The 23,027-nt window shown below is 37.7% G+C and overlaps 1 protein-coding gene across 4 annotated transcripts in view; it reads left to right on the forward strand.

Annotated features, from left to right (window-relative positions):
* The window catches only part of LOC113002944 (A disintegrin and metalloproteinase with thrombospondin motifs 12-like), a 45,422-nt gene extending 22,402 nt beyond the window's left edge, over positions 1–23,020 (forward strand). For all 4 annotated transcript variants that reach the window (XM_039446067.1, XM_039446065.1, XM_039446064.1 and 1 more), the window contains 3 exons: positions 21,148–21,515; positions 22,210–22,542; positions 22,612–23,020. In XM_039446067.1, coding sequence (XP_039302001.1) covers positions 21,148–21,515; positions 22,210–22,542; positions 22,612–22,740 — 830 coding nt within the window. In that variant the 3' untranslated portion in view covers positions 22,741–23,020. The remainder of the gene's footprint in view (positions 1–21,147; positions 21,516–22,209; positions 22,543–22,611) is intronic.
* The last annotated feature ends 7 nt before the right edge of the window (positions 23,021–23,027 follow it).

Raw genomic sequence — 23,027 nt, forward strand, 5'->3', positions numbered from 1 at the left:
ATTTCAGATGATTATTCTCAGGTTGAAATACATCAAGTAGCCTTAATATAAAAAATGTGCTATTGTCGAACTTTGGAAGTTTTAATTAAAACATTTAATGTCAGACGATGGAGGTAGCTTGTTTTCTGACGGAGCGTTACCAAATGGTCGTTACGTAAAGTAAAACGCGGTCGGATATCCCGCTCGATTTCACGGACAGTGTGTTTTGAGGAAGACCGAAATGGGTGCCGTAATATACTGGGAATTTTACGAGGTCGACGGGATCGATAAAGAAAATAAAAGGGAGGATGGGAAATAAAAGGGTAAGAAAATCGCGGTGAACCGCGCGATAAACGAGACGTTACACGGGTGGAGCGGGAAAAGCGGCGGAACCCCAGGTTTACTCTTTTTCTGCTATTTATTGTTTTCGACGTTCGACAGCACAGCGCACGGCGATTCGATTATGCGGGGATCATAAAAGAAATCGTAGTATCGAGAGGACGTTTGCGTTCGGATAAAAAAAAATATATCGCCGATCATCCTCGCGTCGATTCCCGATCGAGAACTCGTTCCACGGATTATTAATGGCTCGAGATCTTGTTACCACGACGCCAGGCGCACGTGTCGGCGCTCGTCGTTTCGATTTAAAGCACAGGGGAGAATATAATTAAACCTCGAGTGCCCTTGCTTTCATCGCGGCAAATGGAATAATATTAGCCAGAGCTACATCAACACTTTGATTCTTTTTTTTCCCGCGTTTCCTGGCACCAAATTAAAAATCCCGTTCGTGCGTAACTACTTGTCGCGTACCGCTTCGCGGCCACCGCAATAAATGCCGGCGATGCCGGTTGACACTATACACCGCTCACGTTTGCGATTCAAGCCGCGTCGCGATTTACTTAGCTGATTTACAAATGTGCTTTACTAATTGCCGCTTCGTGCTGCGTGGGTACAATATTTGCGTGCGAGATACACGTATACTCATGTAAGTTTGTTCATAGGATAGTACGTGCCAAATTTATCTTGCAAAAAAAGTGTCATCCGTAATTTTGATAATATGAGTTACATAGGTGAAAATTGTTCTACAGTCAAACCTTTAAAAGATTATCGTCAATTATATCTTTGTTCACATATAGTAGAGAATAGTACAGACAATGTAAAGATGTGGATCTTTCATAATTATTGTATTCCATCTGTTTTTATGTTTTTCCGTGATATTAAAAATATCGTAAAATCAAAATTATTAATAAATTTACTGCGATTTTATTTTAATATTATTGTATTTAAAAAAATATTTATATTATACATATTATACGTACCGAACAGGGCAAAATTAATGTTTGTGAATTATCGCATGATACGCGCATATGATATTTGAGCTTGTTTCATTACATCAACATTTCTCGCTTAATTGATGTCGCACAAATTAGCTGAGTACAACAAGGCAGTTCATTGCCTTGTTCAGGGGTCGATGAAAAAAAAAAAAAAAAAAAAAACCCGGCATATCGATTGAGTCTCACTCGCGTCGCTCATGCGCCGCAATATTTCTCTGGTTCAACGACGCGTCGTCTGCATGCTTGCGGCAGATCCGATGCCATGCTTATAAACACATTCGCGACGTTATTAATCATACGAATCGACGGATGCGCTAATTGAATGGATCGCCGCGGCTCATTCAGTCACGTTAATCTAGCGATCACTAATATGTAATAACTAACGAACGCATTTGAATTCGCATTCGTGCAACCACTGTACGAGGATTAAACGCCTGCTGCAAGCCCACCAAATCCCTTTAAAGCCGCTGTACGAAGCGCCCGGTTGTTACGTGTGTCGACAAGGGACCGGTTAAAATACGAGACTGTCCGACTCCCTGGCTCAGCCCGTCTACACCCCACGTCGTACACGATCGATGACATTATGGCATTTTAATGAACGCGTGTTCGAGCAGACGGGCGACATTCGAGCGCAATTATGCGCCCGTCGTCGGTTGATACCTGCAACGGAGGGCGCCGTGAAATACCGGCGAGCGAGATTTGATGCATCGAAAGAGAATCACTTTGAAGTCAGTTATTTGAAACGGCTTCGTCAACGGTACGCTGGTGCCCGACCATCCAACACATGACACACGTCGAACTCGTGAAAGAAGCGGTGCAGCGATCACGCAATGTATGAAGCTCGCAATACATCACAATTTTATCAATCATTTGGCACCTCGAACGCAGTCAATGAACTTTATGAATAGTGGATTAAAAATTGACAGCCTATAAAATTGAAATGGTCTCGAAACGTACGAAATTATGTGAATCGAATAATCCATTGAGATAATACAAAAATAGTTAATTTTATATTTATATAATATGTAATAAATACTTGAAATAAGATATCAAAGTGAGAATCATTCATGCAATTGTTACGTAAAGCATTTTTAAAAATTAATCTAGCATTTTTGCAATGTGTAACAAATAAGATATTTGGACTAAATAAGATCGACTTTATTTAATTTTTTTTTTAATCTGTTAAAAAGAGTTTTTACAATTCTGTTTTTAAAATCACTATTAAATAAAGTTTCTGAAAAAAACAAAAAATTAACTTAAAATAAAAGAATGAAGGATCTGAAATTAAAAAATCTGTACAATTGTTACTTAAAAATTAATCCAGCATCTCCGTAAAATGTAACAGATAATTAAAGTAAAAATGTAGAATATTAAAATAAGAAAAATCATTTGTAGTTGTTACATAAGCCATTCTTGCAACGAGTCAAAGCAGGAAGTAAATACAGTTATCTACCCTGTACCTAGCAAATACTACGTCGAAGGAAACCATTGCCGTACCTTCTCCACGGCCGTCCTCGCGCGCCACAAGCCCGTGTACCTCGGGACATAATGCAACAAACAGACAAGGTAAACGGAATGCAGGCGGTGAAATTCGTCGAGCTTGCGAGGGGGTACACAAGGAACGCGCACACATACCGTACTGTATAGAGACAGTGAAGGAGACGGATAGATGGATAAGGGAGAGAGGAGGGTAGGCGGATAGTGCGAGAGGAGAGCACGAAACAGGCGAGGGAAAACAGTGTGGCTAGTGTTTACACAGCGTTTACCGACCAGGTAATTACTCTCTCTCTCTCTCTCTCTCTCTCTCTCTCTCTCTTCTCTCCCTTTTTCTTTCTTTTTCCCTCTATTTCTCTTTGGTACGCGCGAAACGCCTTCAACATCAATCACTTACCACCGCGATACGGAACCCTACGACCAACCGCCACGCAAATGGCTCTCGCGCACGATGAAAAGAAATAGTGCACGGTATAACAATCAAAGCGCGCAATGCACGTCGCCGCACGCACCTGTCCCGCGTGTTAATCTAAAGGTGAGTTTTTCACACACGTCGAAAAACTCGCGAGCGAAACGAATCAGTGCCGCGTTCGAGAGCATCGCTTATCGGTCACTTGAAAATAACGCTCCCGTTTGTGATAAGAGATAATAAGTCGCGCGATTAATCGTGATTAATTAAGTTTTTTTCTGCGTTCGGGTTATTATTTAAGTCCCCGACATGAGTTTAATTAGTCCAAGATAAAACGGGAAAGTCACTGTACGATAACTGGAAATTCCGTGCAATGATTTGGCAAAAAAATTTAGCTATCACCAGGTAACGGATTGTACACGCAAAAGTTCCGGTGCTATCGCACGGACGCGAAAGCTGTCTACAGGTGTCACGCGATTTACCGAAAGCGCCTGGTATTCCGCAGAATGTTAGAATAACGGAATCTCGCGAGGTAGACACGGGAGTTTTCCTTGCTCACGTTCCGACGTGGCGGCATAGAGCGACACTGCGAATTGAATTTGAGGTAAAACGACGAGTGACACGATTCTTTCATTCTTTTATTTATAAGCGCCGTTTCGCGCATATCGCATTCGCTTTGGAATGCGTACCCCTCTGCTCGTGGATGGATGCGAATCCGGTCGAAAAAGGGATGTTTCAATGCGCAACAGTGCGCAAGAGCATTGGCTAAAAGAATTGGCTAAAAGAAAAATCGCTCGAGCATTCGGCGCTGCAGTTTATTAAGCTTTTCATAACGGGGCTTTTGGTAACGGGGATGTTCAGCACGGTACGTCGTAATACTATGATAGTTTAAGGATGTACAGGACATTTTTCAAAATATTAAGAAAGTTATAAAAAAATTAGCTATCACCAGATTGTTTTATATTGCATTTAAAGGTAGAAAAAAATTTAACGACAATTTTCTATCTAAATAAAAAATTATTTCAATAAGAAATAAACATGTGCTCTAATAAAAATATAATTAATAATAAAATAAAAAATAATTAAGAAAAAGTCTGAATTTTTTATTTTAAGTGCTTTAAATATTCGAGATGATCTATGTAAAGTTTCATCGCGATGCAGTTAACCGGTTCTGTAAAATAAACAGTTTATTTATTTACCAAATAACTAAACAATCACAGTAAAACTTTATACAAATCACCTTGAATATTTAAAGTACTTACAAAAAAAATTGCAATTTTTCTTAATGCTGTAAAAAATAATTTAATTTTTAATAAGAAACAGAATAAACTATAAAAGTATTATTAAATAAAAATGCAATCTTATTCACACAACTTTCATATGTACATAGTTTATTTGAAGTGTTAATACTAAACACATTTTTAAATTTTATTTACTTTGCAGACTGTACGTCCGATATATCCTTAATTTCGCTCGTACGATCTCGCGTGAGTGTCCCTAAACAAATGACAATATTAATGACACGGCCGTAGCTCCATTATGCCCGATAAAGTTTTTTCCGTTGAAACGACGCGACGTGTTTACAGGAAAGTTGAGAACTCCTCATTTTCTGATTACGACGCGGTTTCATAATGCGACGCACATATAAAGGGTGTTAATGAGTTTAATCGGCGAGCGTTACGTTCTTTTATGACGGCTTTAATGCCGCGTATATATAACGTAGCAAATTGTAATAATACCTCGCGTGGGCATCGCGCGTTGAAACGTCAGGATTACAATCTAATCAAGTTTACTGCAGCACCATTGCGACACGAATTTAATGCGCCACCGGCATTTGTAATCCCTACCGAGCGCTCGTTTCGGTTGACTGAGGAAATCGATATCCTCCCTCTCCCTCCCCCCTCCTCCCCCACCCCCATTTGTGAATGAGCTATTTCCAAACTACGTTACATCTATCGCCGATTGCGGTAAATTCGATAGCGATCCAACATTTCCGTTAAGCTCATTCTACAATTGCGTAAACGTGATTGTAAGTGGTTGTAAAGTGTTGGGAGGCACGTTGTAAGCCGATGTTATCGGTTATAAAGTGTGTTGTGAAAGATTGAATTTTATCTCCACGCTTTACAAGAGAGTGCTCAGAGAACTGTCACACGTGTCTACACCGCCATCGTTCACAGGACGTATCTTTATTGTAAATTAACCTTGTTGTGTAATATTTATTACTACTCAGCATACGCCAAGCGCTACAGTTATACAAATGTTAATTATAATTTCCCCCTCAACAATGTATTTGTTATATAACGGGTGTGTTACGTTACAACTAACATTTATATAACTGTAACTTGATGTTTGCTGGGTACTATTATTACCGTAATCCATACAACCACATTTACGCAATTGTAGAAACAGGCTTAAAGCTTAATTTGTGGTTTATGTATAAATAGAGCAATATTGGATAATAAGTATATAGTTGAGCATAAATATAGTTCAGTAGGTATATTCACCATAATTGGAAGGTGCAGAGAATAGAACATTAATTTTTTACGAATGGAGATAGTACATATCCATACTCATCCATCAGTGTCACGCGTTGCAGATAAAAAAAAAAAAACAGCTGCGCGGATATACAATATACCACGGCAACTACGGAAAGTACAATGCGACAGGATATATATCAGTATAAATGCTCCGGTATATATCTAAGCATATAAAAAAATTATTTTTTCACAAAAGTGTTTTCGCTTCGACGCAAGTTGTAAAATTTTTTTACGGGCGCGTAAGAGTGGCGTAAAAATAAGCTCGTCTCGATGCTTTCAACTCATTCATGAGCCAGGCAAGATATCATATAATTACATCATGAAATTTCTCCCTTGACATCGAACGCTGTTTCGGATTTCGCTAGCGAACAAAACTTAACTCCCGGTTTAGCCGAAAAGTGGACGCGGAAATACTACTCGAACTTCTTACGGCGAGTTGGACAAACTTTAATGGCGGTACAAATCTCAGTGAAATGGAGCTATTTCCTGCAAAATTGTGTCGTTTGCCTTTATCCGTCCCTTCGTCCACCCTCATGTACACCGTCCCTCTCATCGCGTTTGGCGACCCACGATAGAATCCCGCAGTCCGGTGTAGAAAAAGAACAACTTGGATCAACGTCCGGTTTGCTTAATGGAAGAGAGCCTCTCCATTACGGCGGAGACACTCGAATCGCTCGATCCCTCGAACAGCCCCGCTCTCGAAATTCCATGTAATACGATGAAATGCCGGAATCCTTACCTAATTAAATTTCCACCGTTCCGATTAATCCGATATCTCAACTCGATATCGCGGGATGTTCGCGAAATGTAAAGCGATGTCCCTCCTTTCCCTATCTTCCTTTTTCTTTTATGCTCAGTAATTTCTCGTCTCTCTCAATTTGGGTCATTCGACGATGTGGGATTTTACATCATTTATTATTTCTCATAATTTATATGGCCATTCTTTCATGCATAATATACCGATGTAAATTAACAAGTAGTACACGTAGCACTTTGCGTTAAATATATTTCATAAATTGGACATTGTAATTTTTCAGCGATTTTAAAGAAGAAATATTCTAGTAGTCATAATTACACCGATTAACCCAACCGCTTTTGTTTCATTTGATTCTACAATCAGAACGAAACCGTATGCGTATCACTAACGAAAATTTGCCATTCAAGTTAAGTAAAAAAAAAAAAAATCTATTTAGTCGTGAACAACCGTTTCGACGTCAGAAACTCGTTTTGGGCAAAATTAGCGAAAAATGACTAATTAATGAAGCGCGCGTTGGGCACGACTCATTTTCCGCCGTTCTGTAAAAAAAAGAAACGTAATAATAAAAACGCAGACTGTGGTCGCGGTGCGCATTTCGCGTTGCTAATTTCGCAGATGCAACATACGCGCATTCCGGGCTGGTAACGAAGTCGAATGAGGCACGCGATAATTAGCGGAGTCGCCACAGTTCATTAGAAATTCGTTCGGGATTACCCACCGCTAACTTCTGGCTCGAAACTTTTAACCAAACAAAAAAAAAAAACGCAAATAGCAAACATATTTTTAAAACTCGGCGACTAATTGTCCTAATTATAGTATGTAGGAAGATCGCAATCTCTCCGTCCGGGCTGACAGGCTACTCCATCTTAAAATTGTAATTAATTAAAACTGTTTTACCCCCCTAGCGTAATATAAATCGCGGCCGAATCTCCGCGAAGTGGTGATTGTATTGGAAATGGTCGTGATGATGACAATCGTGCTCCACTTTTTGCATTACTAGAACAACTGCATTCAATTGGCGGTGAATGCCGGAGTTAATTGTCCACTTTGATGGACAATGAAACTGCACTGCGCAACGGCGGTGTTTTCAATGTGAAACATTCGTACAAAGGCAAAGTTTAAAAATTTGCAAGTTTCAGCGTAGTACGCTATTGTAGAGTCAATCGGATGCCTTCCGCATAGCTGTGTGCAAATAAACTGCTAAAAATTCGCGTGTGCGCACCATTGGCGGTAGTTATAATTTTTTCGTGTCGAAAAAAAATTCATCGGTTGAACTGAAGCAATCATAAAAGCCGTAAAACAATTTTTTGTATTATGACAATTCACATAAACAACAGATTGATAAATTTGAAATTTGTACAATTTCATACAAAAAATATATGCAATTTAACTTATCTCTGAAATCAGATTAATATATTTCAGAGATAAGTTAAATTGCATATATTTTTTGATATGACAGATAATAACAAATTATTAGAAGCAGATAATAAGCTATTAAATTTAGCCGCTTTTCAACAAAGAGTAAATTACAACATATGTTATGTATTAATATTCACTCATTCGCTCACTCATATATTATGTATTAATTTCACACTCGTATCGATGATCTTTCTTTGAACATCAATTTAAACATTAATCGTGTAAACTATATAAACCATAGTTATATGTATGAGCAGCTTGGTCAGGTTTTATTGAGCCTTCCTCAATCAAAAGAAATATTTAAAAATTTATAAATTAACTAAGTGTAAGTTGCATACTTCAAACAAGACATATTTAAAAATGTACTTTTCTCATATTCGAAAATGTGGGGAGGGGGGGGGGATTTATTTCATTAATATGATGCGCGATAAACAGAACGACCATGGCGGTGTATCACCTGATTATTTAGCTTGCATAATTGGACTGTTATCGATGTTGTCATTAATAATGAATAAGCGTGATATGAGTAATAGCCCAACGTATTTTGGGCGTCATTGACGTTTTACAGCAAGTGGTTCGCGATCGTTCGCGAATTAATTCGCCGAGGAACATGCACGAGTTTTCGCATCTGACCAAATATTCGCCCGGCTTTACTTCGCACCAAGCGCCGCATAATGCAAATGCGCGTAAAGCACGACTCGATGGGATCGAGTTCATCATCATGCATGTTATAATATCATCGGTGCGTATACCGATAAATTCGACGATTTTAAACGAGCGAACAATAGTCTGGATATTTACTTCAACAACAGTTTGACGTCCGGATCATTTGATTGAAAATGAAAAGGGAATAATGCTCCAAAGGGAGAGATACATCAAATCCTGTCTCGAATGTTTAAAATAATCGTTGTTCAAAATACGAAAATAAATTTTTCTCAGTGTTCGTATTGATTAAAAAGAAAATGCATCAATACTTTACGCATAAATAGATTTATTATAAAAAATTATATTACTATATAATATTAATATAATAATTATTCATTATAATAACTTATATTTAAAAAAACGCATTAATACCTTATGAATAAATATATTTATTATTATATCAAATTAAATACATTTAATATCACGTAAAACAGATTTGCTCTTGCAAAAATTTCTACCAATACTGTAGATACTTTGAAAGCGTTAAAATATGCTTTTGAAGCTTTATACACTGTTCTAATATCGAGCACCGCCTTACAGAGAGGATAACGAAAACATAAGCCGGTATTCGGACTCCGTATGAAAGAAGCATTCAAGATGAACGTGCCCGATCAAGAACGGACTCCCGCGGCATGCAATATTAAATTGTACCGTTGTTGGGCATCGTTGGTGAACTTCGCTATTTGATACGCTCGTCTATACCCGATATATAGACACGATGCGACGATTGGCCGGGACGGGCGAGCTGCCCGCGCAGCCGGGTGGATTGTGTGCATCTGCAGCTGACGGCACAGATTTACATTTGTCGCGTCCCGGCGCGCGAGATGTTTGCTCTCATAATAAATTTTTGCGAGTATCGTTCGTTACAATATAGCCGCAGCTGCTATCGCAAACAATCGGCCACGATTGTCCCACATTTTGACGGACTCGCGTTGCATGTGGCAGTTGGATGAGAGCGCGTGCACTTGCCCGTCGATGATCCACAAGCGACGATTCAGTCCAATTGATCTCGTGGCAGATGCTGCTACAATTATTTTTTCTTTATACACTTTTACTTCGTCCGCAATCTCGAACGTATACATTTACGTGCACGTGCATAAATCTCCTTATCAAAGTGACTTGATTATAATTTTAAGAAGAATTCTCTTAGGTTTGATAAGTAGATAAATTCGCGATTCTTCAGCAAAAACGATAATTAAAATCTCTTTATAATAAAGATAGCGCAATATCAAGTGATTCTATAAGAAGAATGTTAATAAAATTTTTTATATTAATTGAAATTAATTCCAAAATTAATTTAAATATTAATGGACGATGAAGAATAATGCACAAAAGAATCAAAGCAGCGTCAATATCGTTTTTGTAAAATTGAGAATTTTTTAGTAATTTGTAATAATTTAAAAATTATGCGCACATCTAGAATTTTGTAACTATACAAGAAGTGCTGGATAGAATTACGGTAAATCTTCAATTGAACGCAAATCCATAATCCGTTCGAAAGATCTGTGAAATATCGCTGCTATTAATCGAGCTCAACTCTCATAAGTTCTGACCAGTAACGTTATGACTTCGATATCCAATCGTGAGCAGTTCCTCATTTTTGCGTGTCACATCTTGAAATGTTCCACAGCGTCGCCCTCGGTAGTTTTGCATACGTCAGGACAAGAAATAAAGTAAAACAGGACAATGGCAGAACCTTATGCAAATCCAGCGAAATTATCCAGCGCCGATTTCGTTTAGTTTTGTTTAATTCCAAGTAACGGCCAACGTAACGCGACTCAACGAACGCCGGAGATTCATTGGATCGTGGATAAAACGCCGCTTTAATGCCGACGATGCAATTTTCAATAAATTCTCCCGTCGCGTCGAATGGAAAGCCACAGAACTGGATCCTCCCGTGATTTCTTCCTCCGAAAGAGGAGGAAACGTACTGCTTCTCGTAGTTTTTCTAGAGTGAGAGATTTAATTCAATCTTCATAAAATCTGAATCCTCGCTGAAGTCGCGGTTTATGATAATAACAGCGGTCCCACGATTCTTTTCTTGGCAGACGGATATCTGACATAGCAAAATTTTTTCTTTTTCTGTCGTTGCGCAGGAAAATAAGTCACGTTGTATCAAATGAAGAAAAGCGCTGTTCCAAGAATTTTCCGACTTTATATCAAAGTATCCTTTAATTATTCGTTATTATACATAATCAATGCTTTTCGCATAAAAACAAAAATGTGTTTTCTTCGACATGGATCATGTATTTTTACATAAATGTTAATTCATTTTTTTAAAGTAACAATATAAGTGCCACGATGATCACAACCACGCAAAGAAACACAATACGGGAAATAAGAGGAATAAAGGGAGAAAATGCGCGTATTTCATCTAAAAGTCGCAATCGTATTTACTTATCAGCTACAGTCTCATGGACTTTCGGAGACGAGAAAAATATTGAGAACGATAAGATTTAAATAAAAATTAATTTATAGATAACCATTTATCATCGCTCTGCGATGAAAATGAGGAGGAAACAAGATAGTTTACGACATTGGGATGTCGAAATCGGATTTCGCAAAAGTACAAAAATATTGAATAAGCGATGATCTATGTACTTTATGCCGGTATCGCCAGTATGCACGTGAAATTGAGAAAAACAGCAAAATCAGCATGCCTCAGGCGAGAAACCTAAATTCACTCTTACCGCTGCAGAAATGTTTTCCGCGTCCGTGTCGTCCCTCGCGATCCTCCACCTCCGGATACGCCTCCTTCTGCCGCGCTCATCCGGCAGCCGCGGAGTCCGCCCCGAATATGTTTTAAATATGAAAACGTCACCGGAGAGCTCGCGGATATGCGGATCGCTACCAAAACTCCAGCCCGACGCGTTGCGCGACGTTTCTTCTAGTTCGCCCGCAAAATCCGGGGAAAACACCAAGTCCAAACGATAGTTTGAATTGCTAAAGGCACTCGCGGCGGTTGTCAAGCGCGCGAACGCAACCTTATTATTATTCGGAATATAATAAGTCGGCTGTTGATACGGGCGGCCGCTGATTCCGCTCGGTATTTGCATACGATCTACAGGCAACGTCATTGCGCGGCTTTTATTTTTCTGTGCCACATCTAAAAGGCAGCTATCGGAAGAAATTCTCTCCATTTCAAATGGATTTTTGCAAATCTCAATTAGTTCTTTGTTGCGTACAGATGCGAGTTTTTTTAATATAAAATTTCAAAAGAAAGGAAAAATGGTAAAAGCAGAAGCTGACCTCGCATACACGGAAGAAATAGTTTCGCTAAAGTATTTAAAAATTTAGCTGGAAGCAGATCTAAAAATAATTTCGTTGGATTATCAAAACAATTATGCAGGATGATGTTCAAGCATGATGATGCAATGCTGCAAAAAGTTTTGACATTCTAGCAACTAGCTGTAGAGTTCCGCATAGTTATTTTGATAGTCTGACAAAAATCATTTTCAGATCTGTATCCAGTGAAATTTTTAGAAACTTCAGCAAAACCGTATTTTTCCGCGCAGACCGTGTTAGAGTTTTAAATTGGAGCACAGAGAGAAAAGGGAAGGGGAAAAGAGAATGGAGAGAAAGAGAGATTTTCAAAAAATGCAAAATCTATGTTGAGCATAAAACATTTTATTATGCAATAATCATCCCCTGTCACATTTTCGATGAAAAAATTTCTCCCAACGTACGAGACAATATATCAAACTGATGCACGAAAGGATGATAAAACTGACACACTCTGTCCGACATCATAATGGAATTTAAATAGCCCGGGTGGCCACACGTCGCGGTGGTCATCTTAAGTTCTTGTTCGTGCGCGCGGGGTTATAGCGTGAAAAAGAAGAGCGCGGCATACGTATCGCCCGAACGTGCGGAATTAAAGGGTCGTTTCGCTGCGGTATCCCACCACGCTGCTTCCGTAGGTGCACCGCGTGCACCCGGCTCGAAGTGCGGTGGCGGCGGCGGCGGTGGAGCGCTACAAGGCGCGTTACGAACAAACGAATGACCCAACTCTCGAGGAAACAAAGAGTTTGTACGTGCGCTAAATACAACGGCGAGGAGTCGCGTCGCCTCCGCCGCGGGCGTTTAAAGTGCCTTTCGCTCTTTCCGCCCTCCATCCCCGCTAGCGCCGCTTGACAATTTTATCTCGTCGAGGGAGTCCTTCGCGCGCGCGTCCTCTCCTACGAGTCTCAAGGGCGGAGAAGAGCGACTGCAATGGCTCGTGAAGAAATATTCCCTCGCGCAGCTCACCCGGACTCCCCTTCTTAATTAAAACACCGTCAGCCGGTCCAGCGCCCGCGAGCGAAATATGCCTCTAATTCCGATGCGACGTTACAAAGTCGACGGCAGTATTCGCCGCGCGCCGTCGCGGGCAACGACCGTCGCGCGAGAATCGCGCGATTCCGCAACGACGACGACGACCCGGAATTACTCGCGTCGAAAGTACGCGAGAGGATACCGTAGCGAATTTCCGCGACAAATGTATCTTCCTTAAACGCTCTGCCTTTTAAATTGCCGTAATTATTACTTTACAAAGATTCTTCTGATTAAGTCATTCTGTTATCTTATTATTCCTTTATTATAATACACGCAAGTGTGCATCAGAGATGTTTAAAGTCTGTAAATAAAAATGAGGCCGTTAGTCAAACTCTGTGAAGATAAATTATTTCTACTTTTATCTCTCCTGCTGTGTAAATAATTTTTACATTGCTGTATATATAATATTATAATAATCTTTACTAACAGTGGATCGTATTTATTATCCCTGTATCAATTTTATCAATATATTATAATACTGAAATAACAAACGTACACTGTAAAAATGTCTAGTTATAACTACGAAATGTATAGTAAAATAATATCAATTAAATATTTTGTCAATATAACCAAAAATAATTTTGTGTTTCTAAATGTTTAGTAAGTATTATCAAATCTGGTGTAAGTTACTAAATATTTAGAAAAGTAAAATTATTTTTCGTTACATTAGTCAAATATTTAATTGATACTATTTCACTACACATTTGGTAGTTATTACTAGTCTTTTTTTCAGTGTAAATATCTGATTATTATTTTCACGATATATGATTTAATTTTAAAATAGCAACGTGAATCTTGGGGAACCTTGTTTTTTATATCTTAGTCTATCAAAATCCCTTTCAAAGAATCAACATATAAAAACCCGCGAGAGGTCAAAGCTGTCCGATCTCAACGGTTAAGAGCGCTCAAATTTTAGCTGATGAAAAGTTTTTACGAGACGTGGGCAGTTGTACGCGAAGCAGAAGAGAGCGCCCTCGTGCACTTGGTACGAATTGCTCGAGCAATATCTCGAGCGAGTTATAGCGCTCCTTTTTTCTCGATACCACCATGAGGCAGAGCGCACGCTTTTCCTGGACGAAGTAGTAAAGAAGGCGCTGCATGAATGACTCGAGCGCGCAATCAAATCTGTTTCTTCGAGCCATGTCCGAAAGTTTATGGGCGCTAAACATTTTAAAAAGCAAAAGAGCAGTACTAAGAAGAAAGTATTGCTACAGAGGCTTTATAAAACGGGACGATTTCTTACACGGACGAACGTTGCGATTTTTAGAAGCCTTTGAAAGTAAATAACAAACAAAATTACACGGTACTATTTACATCACTGTCGCTTCAACCCTCAAAATGCAGCATCTTTAATTTATAATAATGTATAATAAATAGATAATGAGAAATTTATAATATTATAAATTATAAAAGGTAACAAGAAACTCGTTATAATTACGTAAAATAATGATGTAAATAATATTTTGTTGTTGCAGTTAAAATTTTATTTAATATAATTACACAGAGGGCATATCTATCGTAGAGCAAATATAATATCCGGAAAGCGATTGTTGCGGTTACGCGCGGTTATTCTGCGGAATAGAAGATACTTTTATGCCAGAAGCTAAAGAAACTGAGGAACCATTGTTACAGAAACTGCAGTTTTCCGAGAACAAAATAAAATATAATAGACACCGCGCAATCTCATAAATCTTGAGCGCGAGCGATGTACTTCTGTTTCTCACAATGGTAACTTATTTTGAAAAATGCTGCGAAAACTCTCTTGGATCTCGTAAAGCTCGGACCTGTCGCGATACATCCCGACAGCTCGGTGCATCGCCGCATTTGGAAGCAAGTGACCGCATCCTAATCGAGGATACATCTTGTTCGTGAAGAATCGTTCTTGAAGAAACGAGTCGTTAAAGCATCGTCAGCACGGGACGGCTAAAAAGTTCGGGACAAAACGGCAGACGTGCATCGCGTTTCACCGGCTTCGTTTTCTTGCTAGTAGATCCGGAAAATCGACGCTAGACGTCCTTTCAGCCGCGCGCTTGAAACCGTGCCTTCTTCATTGGAAGACATGTACGGAACGCTGTGCGCGAAAACGTTGTAAAATAACGACCAATTGTGTGTGTACCCGATGCGATCGCAGGTAACGAGGTGCCCCGCACGGTTGCGTCCGTAACGACTCGCGGTTGTTCCCGACGAAAAGATCATTATGTGTGTGAAACGAGAGAAGTCTCCGCACAAAATACCGAACCTTTCGCGCGCAGCCTCTTCTTTCATCTTCACCCGACTCTTCGTTACTTCCTCCGGATGGATTTCGAAAAAATTGAAAAAGATCTCGCGTTCACACGCCCTGTACTCAGCATGCTCAACGCAAGCTCGTATTTCCGTACGGTAAATAAAAATAAAAACGGCAGCGAACGAGTTTTAAAACAACTGCACATAATATTTTTAAAAACTCATATTATTTTTTAAAATATTGTTTTAAAATGTTATTTAGAATCGTAGCGAACGATCTGCGATCGTAGTACTCTACATTAATTTTAAATTAAGTTTATCTTCCATCTTAAGAAAACAGATGATTTTCTCAAATACATTGAACGTGGTAGAAAAACATCGCATAAAAGTTATTATTTTTTCATTTCAGTTTATTACTTTTCTTAAGTTGAATACATAAACACGCGTTTCTGCAAACTTTAGAAACCGACGTATGAAAATATTTAAAATAAACTCGATTCACTATATCTAAAAAAATTGAATATAAAAACGATCCAATAAATGAAAAATAACGTTAAAAAGTTCTTGTCAACAACAAAGCTCACGTCTCTAAAAAATAACTTTATCCGACAGAGTATAGCGTAAAATCTGTAAGAATGACACGTTCACCAAACGAGCATATCCATACAAATGTATGTGAACGTTGCATATGCATTCGTTCGACTTATCACACTGAAAAAGATTAAAAAGACCGTATTTATATTTTACATAACAATAAGTGTAACCCTTTGACTTCAAATTTTTTTTATAATTTTAGAGAAAATGGCCCAAGCATACCAAATACTAAAATTTGATCTTATATATGCTTAAATGCTTTAATTTGAAGATTTAAGTTTTACTTTCAACGAAATATTGCAATAATGTCAATAAGTAGACTACTTTTAAAAAAAGTGTGTGTGGGTATATATATAAACACACACAAAAAATAAATTTTTAATTCACGTATATTTTTATTTTTGAATGCTATTTGTTTTCATTTAAGTATGAAATGCTCTTTTCAATTACAACGGTTCACTTGCATCAATAATAAATGTATCTGTGCTAAGTATGTTTTATTCTTAAGTTCATATTCTTGTTTCTAATATCATATTGTTCTCACAAGTTCAATTATATTATTTGAAAATTATTTATTCTTTGATTATGAATTACATATAAAAGTGCGCTCGATTTATCCTCGAAACTCACTTGTCTCGCGTTCACAGACAACGGTGTGCATGACAACCCAGTGGATCTCAATATCAAGCAAAATAATTCACCCTCTGTTCAAAAATAAATTTTGTTATTAAATCATTTAAAATTAACTAAGTTAAGTTAAAAGTTATTAACTTTATTATTTAACTTTTAATTTTTTAATTACTCAACCCTGCAAATAAGTTACGAGAGTTTGTAACGCGGTGCGATGCGAGATCTGTCTAAAAATCGTTGAGATAGTCTCGCGCTGTGAAAGAGACTTCGCTTAGCCAAAGCGCGCGTTCGCGCCGTCTCTGTTAAAGCCCCATTCGGGTCGTTGACCGCCCGCGGTCTCGCAGACAGGCGCACGTGCTTGCCGTCTGGGCCGCCTCCCCACTCTCTCGGCCGACGAAGAGTGGGGAGACGGCCCAGTCGGCGCGCACGTGCGCTTGTCTGGCGCGACCGCGGGCGGTCAACGACCCGAGTGGAGGGGCTTTAAACGGCGTGCACGCGCGCTTTGAGTAATTAAAAAATTAAAAGTTAAATAACAAAGAAAAAAAAAATAAAATAATGAAAAATGAAAGGAGAAGAAAGAAAGATCTGCTACAGCGATTCTACTAGGCACAAATAATATGAGTAAAATGTGCAATAAATCCGTCTTAGCAGACCCACCCGCATTGAAGAAAAAATAATCCTAATACAAGCATATTTAATGTTAAACGGGCGCAATTTTATTCTTTAAATAAAGTAAAATTTGTTTTTAATTAAAAATATCTTTTTGCTTTGTTTTAAGAATAATTTATTCAAAGATTATTTATTCTTGGCGCTATTCTAAGCATAAAATATTCTTAGATTAAAGCATTTATGCATTTCTTTAAGAATTCATTTTTTGTGTGCATATATAAATGTTTCTTTGAATAAATTATATTTATTTCTAAAATTATATTATACAAATTATATTAAATTATATTATAGTAGAATATAATATAATATTATTAGATTATATTATTATATTATTACATTATTATACATATAATTATACTTCATTTTACTTGAATTTTTTTAAGTCTATTTATTGTCTCAATATTTAATTAAAACTTGAACCTTCAAACTTAAAGAAAACATTTAAAATCGAATTTCCTGTGTTCGGAACGCTGTTAGGAATTGCTATTTACGCTGGCATAATATTCAACATTATCATTTAAGTTATAAAATTTCTTCTATTCTTAATAAAAGAGTAAAACATTCAGTAATTAAAATAATTAATGCGTCTCTCGTTAATTTAACGTTTATTACAAGGAGAAGTTGATAAAATCATTTATAAAAATCAAGTGAACACGAATACAGTCGTACAAAGGTCAATCGTGCGTGCGGTGCTTTAACGAACACTATTTTTGCATGGGCACAAAACAGCGAGCAACTTGCAATCCTCTCATCGAAAGCTTCCGCTCGCTCAATTAATCGCACTTTTTTCCGCGTAATCGCGTCCCCTTCCGAGATCGCTCGCGACCCGCACGGAAAAACTTTGCGTTCCGGAAATTACGCGGCAAGGCCAAGTTTTCAGGTCAAGCGTAGCTGTACTTTTTGCTCGTTTTAATCTGAACTTTACGATAAGGAAATTGCATCGAACGATCCCGTTATACGTCACCGCTACGCCGAGGTGGCCTCTACTGCAGACGATTAAAGAGCGACTTCTTTATTCGCCCTTTTCACAAGTGCACATGTGTACACAAGAAATGAATTAAATGTCGACAGGGAGTATGTATCTGAATAACGATACAAAAATTTTATCGATAAACATATAATACAATTAAAACTTTTTAACAAATATTTCATTGAACAGTTCTTATATTATCAAATTTGTTGTATTTTATCTATCATCTAATTAAAATATTATAACATAATTATATCGTGTTCCTAAGCATAATCTTAGATATTTTACGCAAAGAAATAATATAGATTTATTTAATAAACAGAAATATACGTGAAAGTTAAACTATATAAAACTAAAATTTCCACGCGGCAGTAGACAGTATTGACGTCATAACCCGTTCAGATATCGAGGAATTTTACAACAGGAAGTGCAAATATGACAATATTCAGACTGCGTAGAAAAATACACGAGAAAATAGATTGGTTTGACAAGCATTGCGTGGTCGTCGACCCTTTTGTTTCGAGATCGATATGTCGCTCCACAGCGTGTGTGTATAACACGCCCTACGTCAAACAAGTTAGCCCCCTTAATTTTATCAATCGAATTGACATTCCCGAACCAATGTATGTCAGAGACGGTTACACATCACGATAAGATCGCATGCTACCATGATGAAACGCCTGTCGCCTTATCCATCTATTTGCCTGTTCATGCTCGTAACGTTTCATAGTCAGCAAGTCCATACCGGTTATCAAGGTACGTATGTACATACATTCTGCCTCGATCAATTTTTTCTGCACTTTTCTAATTAACTCCTCTAATTAAATTATTTTTAACTTACAAACTTGATTGAATCAATGCAACTTTATCATCATCATTATCAATCAAAATAAAAGTTTTAATTTAGTATCCAGATCAGTATCTTGAAAATGCTGCAGTTTGATCGATTGCTTTATTCGACTAAATTTGTAAATTCTTTTTCTCTCTCTCCAAAGCAATAATATTTATACTGGAGTTTCTCGTGGAAAGAAACTGTAGAAGTAAATTACAAAAAAAATATGCACATGTATCGATATAGAAATAAAAAATACGCAAACAAATAAATTATAAAACATGAAGTACATAACGCGCGTGGATATAACATTAAACTGAGAGACGTATTTGTTATATGAACTCGGCGATAATGCCGTATAAGTTGAGATATATATGGTTGGCCGTTTTTCCATAATTTCCTATAGAAAAAAAAAAATGTTCCACGCGTCGATCCCTTTCAGAGCTTCTCTACACCCTATCAGCCTGTCCTATTTCGAGAAAGTCATTGCCATCTATCAGAGCAGAGCTTTCCTCTTGTCGAGCACAGCGCGCACGCGAGAGCTATTTTTCGCGGTTTCGCAAGCAGCAGAGAGAAGAGTAGTAGGTCGCGGTACGAGAAGATGACCCATTGTACATCACATCTCTATGCCACCGCTCACTCCCCCCCCCCACCTTGTCTGCATTGCAGTCGTAGCTGCGGATGCCGAAAACGAAAGCACGTTTTCTTTTCGTTACTAGCTCGATTTAAGAAGATTCTTCCACTTGCTGTGGCGTGATGACATGGCATCTTTCAGCTTATCGCTCATTTTACTTGTCCGGGTATAATAATACTTTTCTCGCAAAATCTCGAATAGCACGAGCGAGATGAGAGAAACATCCTTTTAATAAATTTACCGTAAAGTATTAAATAATAATATTAAATATTCTCTCTTAACTTGCTTTAAAAATTATTTAAAACCTTTTTAAAACGTTTTATCACAAAAGTAATTAAACGGTTATTAAATAAACGTTCAGTAGTCTAAAACGGGGGAGGCAAGTAATTTTTTTTTTTTTTAAAGAGAAAACGCTGTGTGTGTGCGAGTGACATTTTTCTATGATATAGCACTGCCAAGCGGGAAAACTGCTGCGCTTATACCACAAAATGATGATCCATTGTACGTGCTTGCCGTGGCTTCATTCCTTTCTTCCTCCCTCAGTCTCTCTCTTTATCTTTCTCACTCTCTTGCTATGTCCTTTCTGTCTTATCGTGTTCTCCTATGGCGTACAACGACGAAATTGATACCTGATATCGAGAGACCTTGCCTTCTGTAACATTTTCACCTACACGAGAAAGATCCTTCCTTTTCGCAATAGAGCGAAAGATGTCCGGAAAGACGGAAACGGAAATATTCCCGTTGGTAAAAATATTTGCGTCTCTCAATAATATCGGTGCCCATTCGATCTCTTCAGTCAAGATTCGCTTGCATACGCTTCAAACGACTATTTTTTGTAAAATTTTTTCAAATAATAAAATTGACTCTTTGCACTTCATCGCAATTTGTGAATTTGATTTACGGATCTGTTATGCAGATCTACCAGTCGCTACTTCGGTGCCGATGCATTAACTATAGCGCATGTAGAAAGCTAAAATTTGAATAGATATATTCTGTGATGCAACAGCGTTAATGCTATTATGCAACGATGAAAGTTAAATAATGGCCTGTGGTCAATGACGGAATATCACCGATGATATAGATTCGGGAATACATAATTATTATTTAGAAATGTTCCTCTGGTTTATTAAATTTCCACGCAATTTCTCCTGAAAATGGAAATGTGTGGAACATCATAATAAAGTAAAACGCGTAATGCATTGGTAAGTGAAACGTATTATACTCAAAATTCCGGGCTATAATATCCAAATAATGTATTGTTGCAATAAATTCACCAATAATAGATGTGCATGTACGTGTGTAGATATATACAGATATAAAAAATCCTGTACAATTGCATTAGCAATAAATACACTAATAAAAACAAATATTATGACAAACATCATAGTAACGAACATCAAACTTAGTTTTAGTTTATTTAATAATACCCATGCAGTAGTAATTACTACTGCGTTTCAATTTTTAAAAATATTTTATTACAATTAAAACTTCTAATTGTTAATTATTATATTGCTTAAAATTATACGTATCGTAAAACTATTAATTAAAGTTAAATAATCGTATACCAAAAAAATGTAACTATTTTGTTCATATAAAAAATATCTATACTGAATAAAAGCAAAATTGTATTTGGCTTTTTTTCTCCAGGGCGTTATACGCGCGCTGCTGATTTATCCGACGAACACAAAATAGTAATACCGCGAAGGGTCAGATCGGATGGAAGTTTTATATCGCATCAAATACCTCATCACTTTGAGCGCTCCTTCTATCGAAATCGGACGACAGGCGACGATGCTGTTCACTATCGCTTGCGTATTGATCACGAAGAGCACCACGTCGAACTCTATCCGAACCGTCGACTCCTTGGACCAGATGCGATAGTCGAGAGGCGATGGGGATCGAAGAATTTTTTGAACAATATGCAACTGAAGCGATTGCAAGACACGCAATGCCACTATCGCGCTCGTGTGCGGAACCAATCGGAAGAGAGCGCTCTATCTACTTGTTACGGACTTGTTAGTTGAATGTTCCTTCACTCAATTGATCGTGTACAGTTACGTCGGTTACATGTGCCAACATTTCTAGCATCATATTAGTTATACGAGGGATGTTTGTGAAAAGTTTTGTGAATAAATATATAAGTAACGCTGAGGAAAAAAATCAATTACATGATTTCGGTATGTATTATTTTTTTTTAATATTCAATTCAAAAAAATTTTATTCTGACAAGATATTTTGTCTTGGCGACAATAAACACTCCTTTTAAAAAATGGAAAAGTTAGAAAATCGTGTTAAATATTTTGTGAAAAATATTTCAAAAATTTGAAATATTTATATATCTTTACAAAAAAAAAGGAGAGTGCAGTCGTTCGAGATGGCGAGAAAACAAAATAGGAAAAAAATGTAGTCAAATTCAAAGCGCAGCACTCTTTCTCACGTTTTAAACACAAAAAAAAACGATTATTTAATTAGCATACAAAATAACTCAAAGTGTATTCGCATAAATAAAATTTCTCTGACATAAAAGAAGACGCAACAAAAGCATGCAAACAATTTTTCTTGCCTTTGTCATCTATATATATATTCACATTCGTAAAACTTTTCAGACAACTTTCATATTTATATGCAGGATGGAAGCGACTAGTTAGTTTGTTTCCGGTCAAAATATAAATTTTAAAAACTCCGGATTTTCATTATTTTAATTTTTAGGTTGGGTACATCAAAACGAAGCACGCGTGGTACATGATCGAGCCAGTGGCTGGGCATGACTTTACCAAAGAAATAGAGCAACCGCACATTGTGTATAAAAGAAGCCCGGATGAATATCAAGACAATGACGTGCACGATGCGCTCTGCAATGTCATCGGTGAAACGTCCAGGATCATTGCCAAGCGTGCGTTGAATCCGAGGAACAAAATGCCCGCAGGATCAATCGAGAATAAGTCATACACGCTAGAGTTACTGGTCGTGTTGGACAAATCTCTATTAGACTATCACAAGGAATTCGATGTCGAAAATTATATACTAACGCTCTTCAATATGGCGAGTTAAAAGTCTTTCAAAAACTGTACAAATCTGCTTACGAATTCTTAAAAAGAGATCTTTTTTCAGGCTGCAGGATTGTTTCACGATGTCAGTCTAGGTATACATATGCAGCTGACCATAGTAAGAATTATAAGATTAGAGGTGGAGGAAAATGAGGTAAAGTACGCGGTAAAAACGTTCCGTCTCCTAAAATAAAACGTTATTGTTTTACCGAAGGTGTAAGCGCACACGATAAATCTCTCTTCCGCGCGTTTAATATGTCTTCTTCGCGAATGAAAAGCATTCAGATTATAATTTATAATTTAGACCGTATCTTTTCTCGCACGCTTTGAATTCTTGCCAACTTGATATTCCATCGAACACAACGCAGATGAATTTGTCGATGAATCGAGACGCGGATGCAACGCTGAAGCACTTCCAAGAGTGGCAATACACCATGAATCCCGGCGACGATTCCCACCCAAATCACCACGATTGCGCAC

Source organism: Solenopsis invicta, chromosome 2 (genome assembly GCF_016802725.1).
Source record: "Solenopsis invicta isolate M01_SB chromosome 2, UNIL_Sinv_3.0, whole genome shotgun sequence".
NCBI classification, from domain to species: Eukaryota; Metazoa; Arthropoda; class Insecta; order Hymenoptera; family Formicidae; genus Solenopsis; species Solenopsis invicta.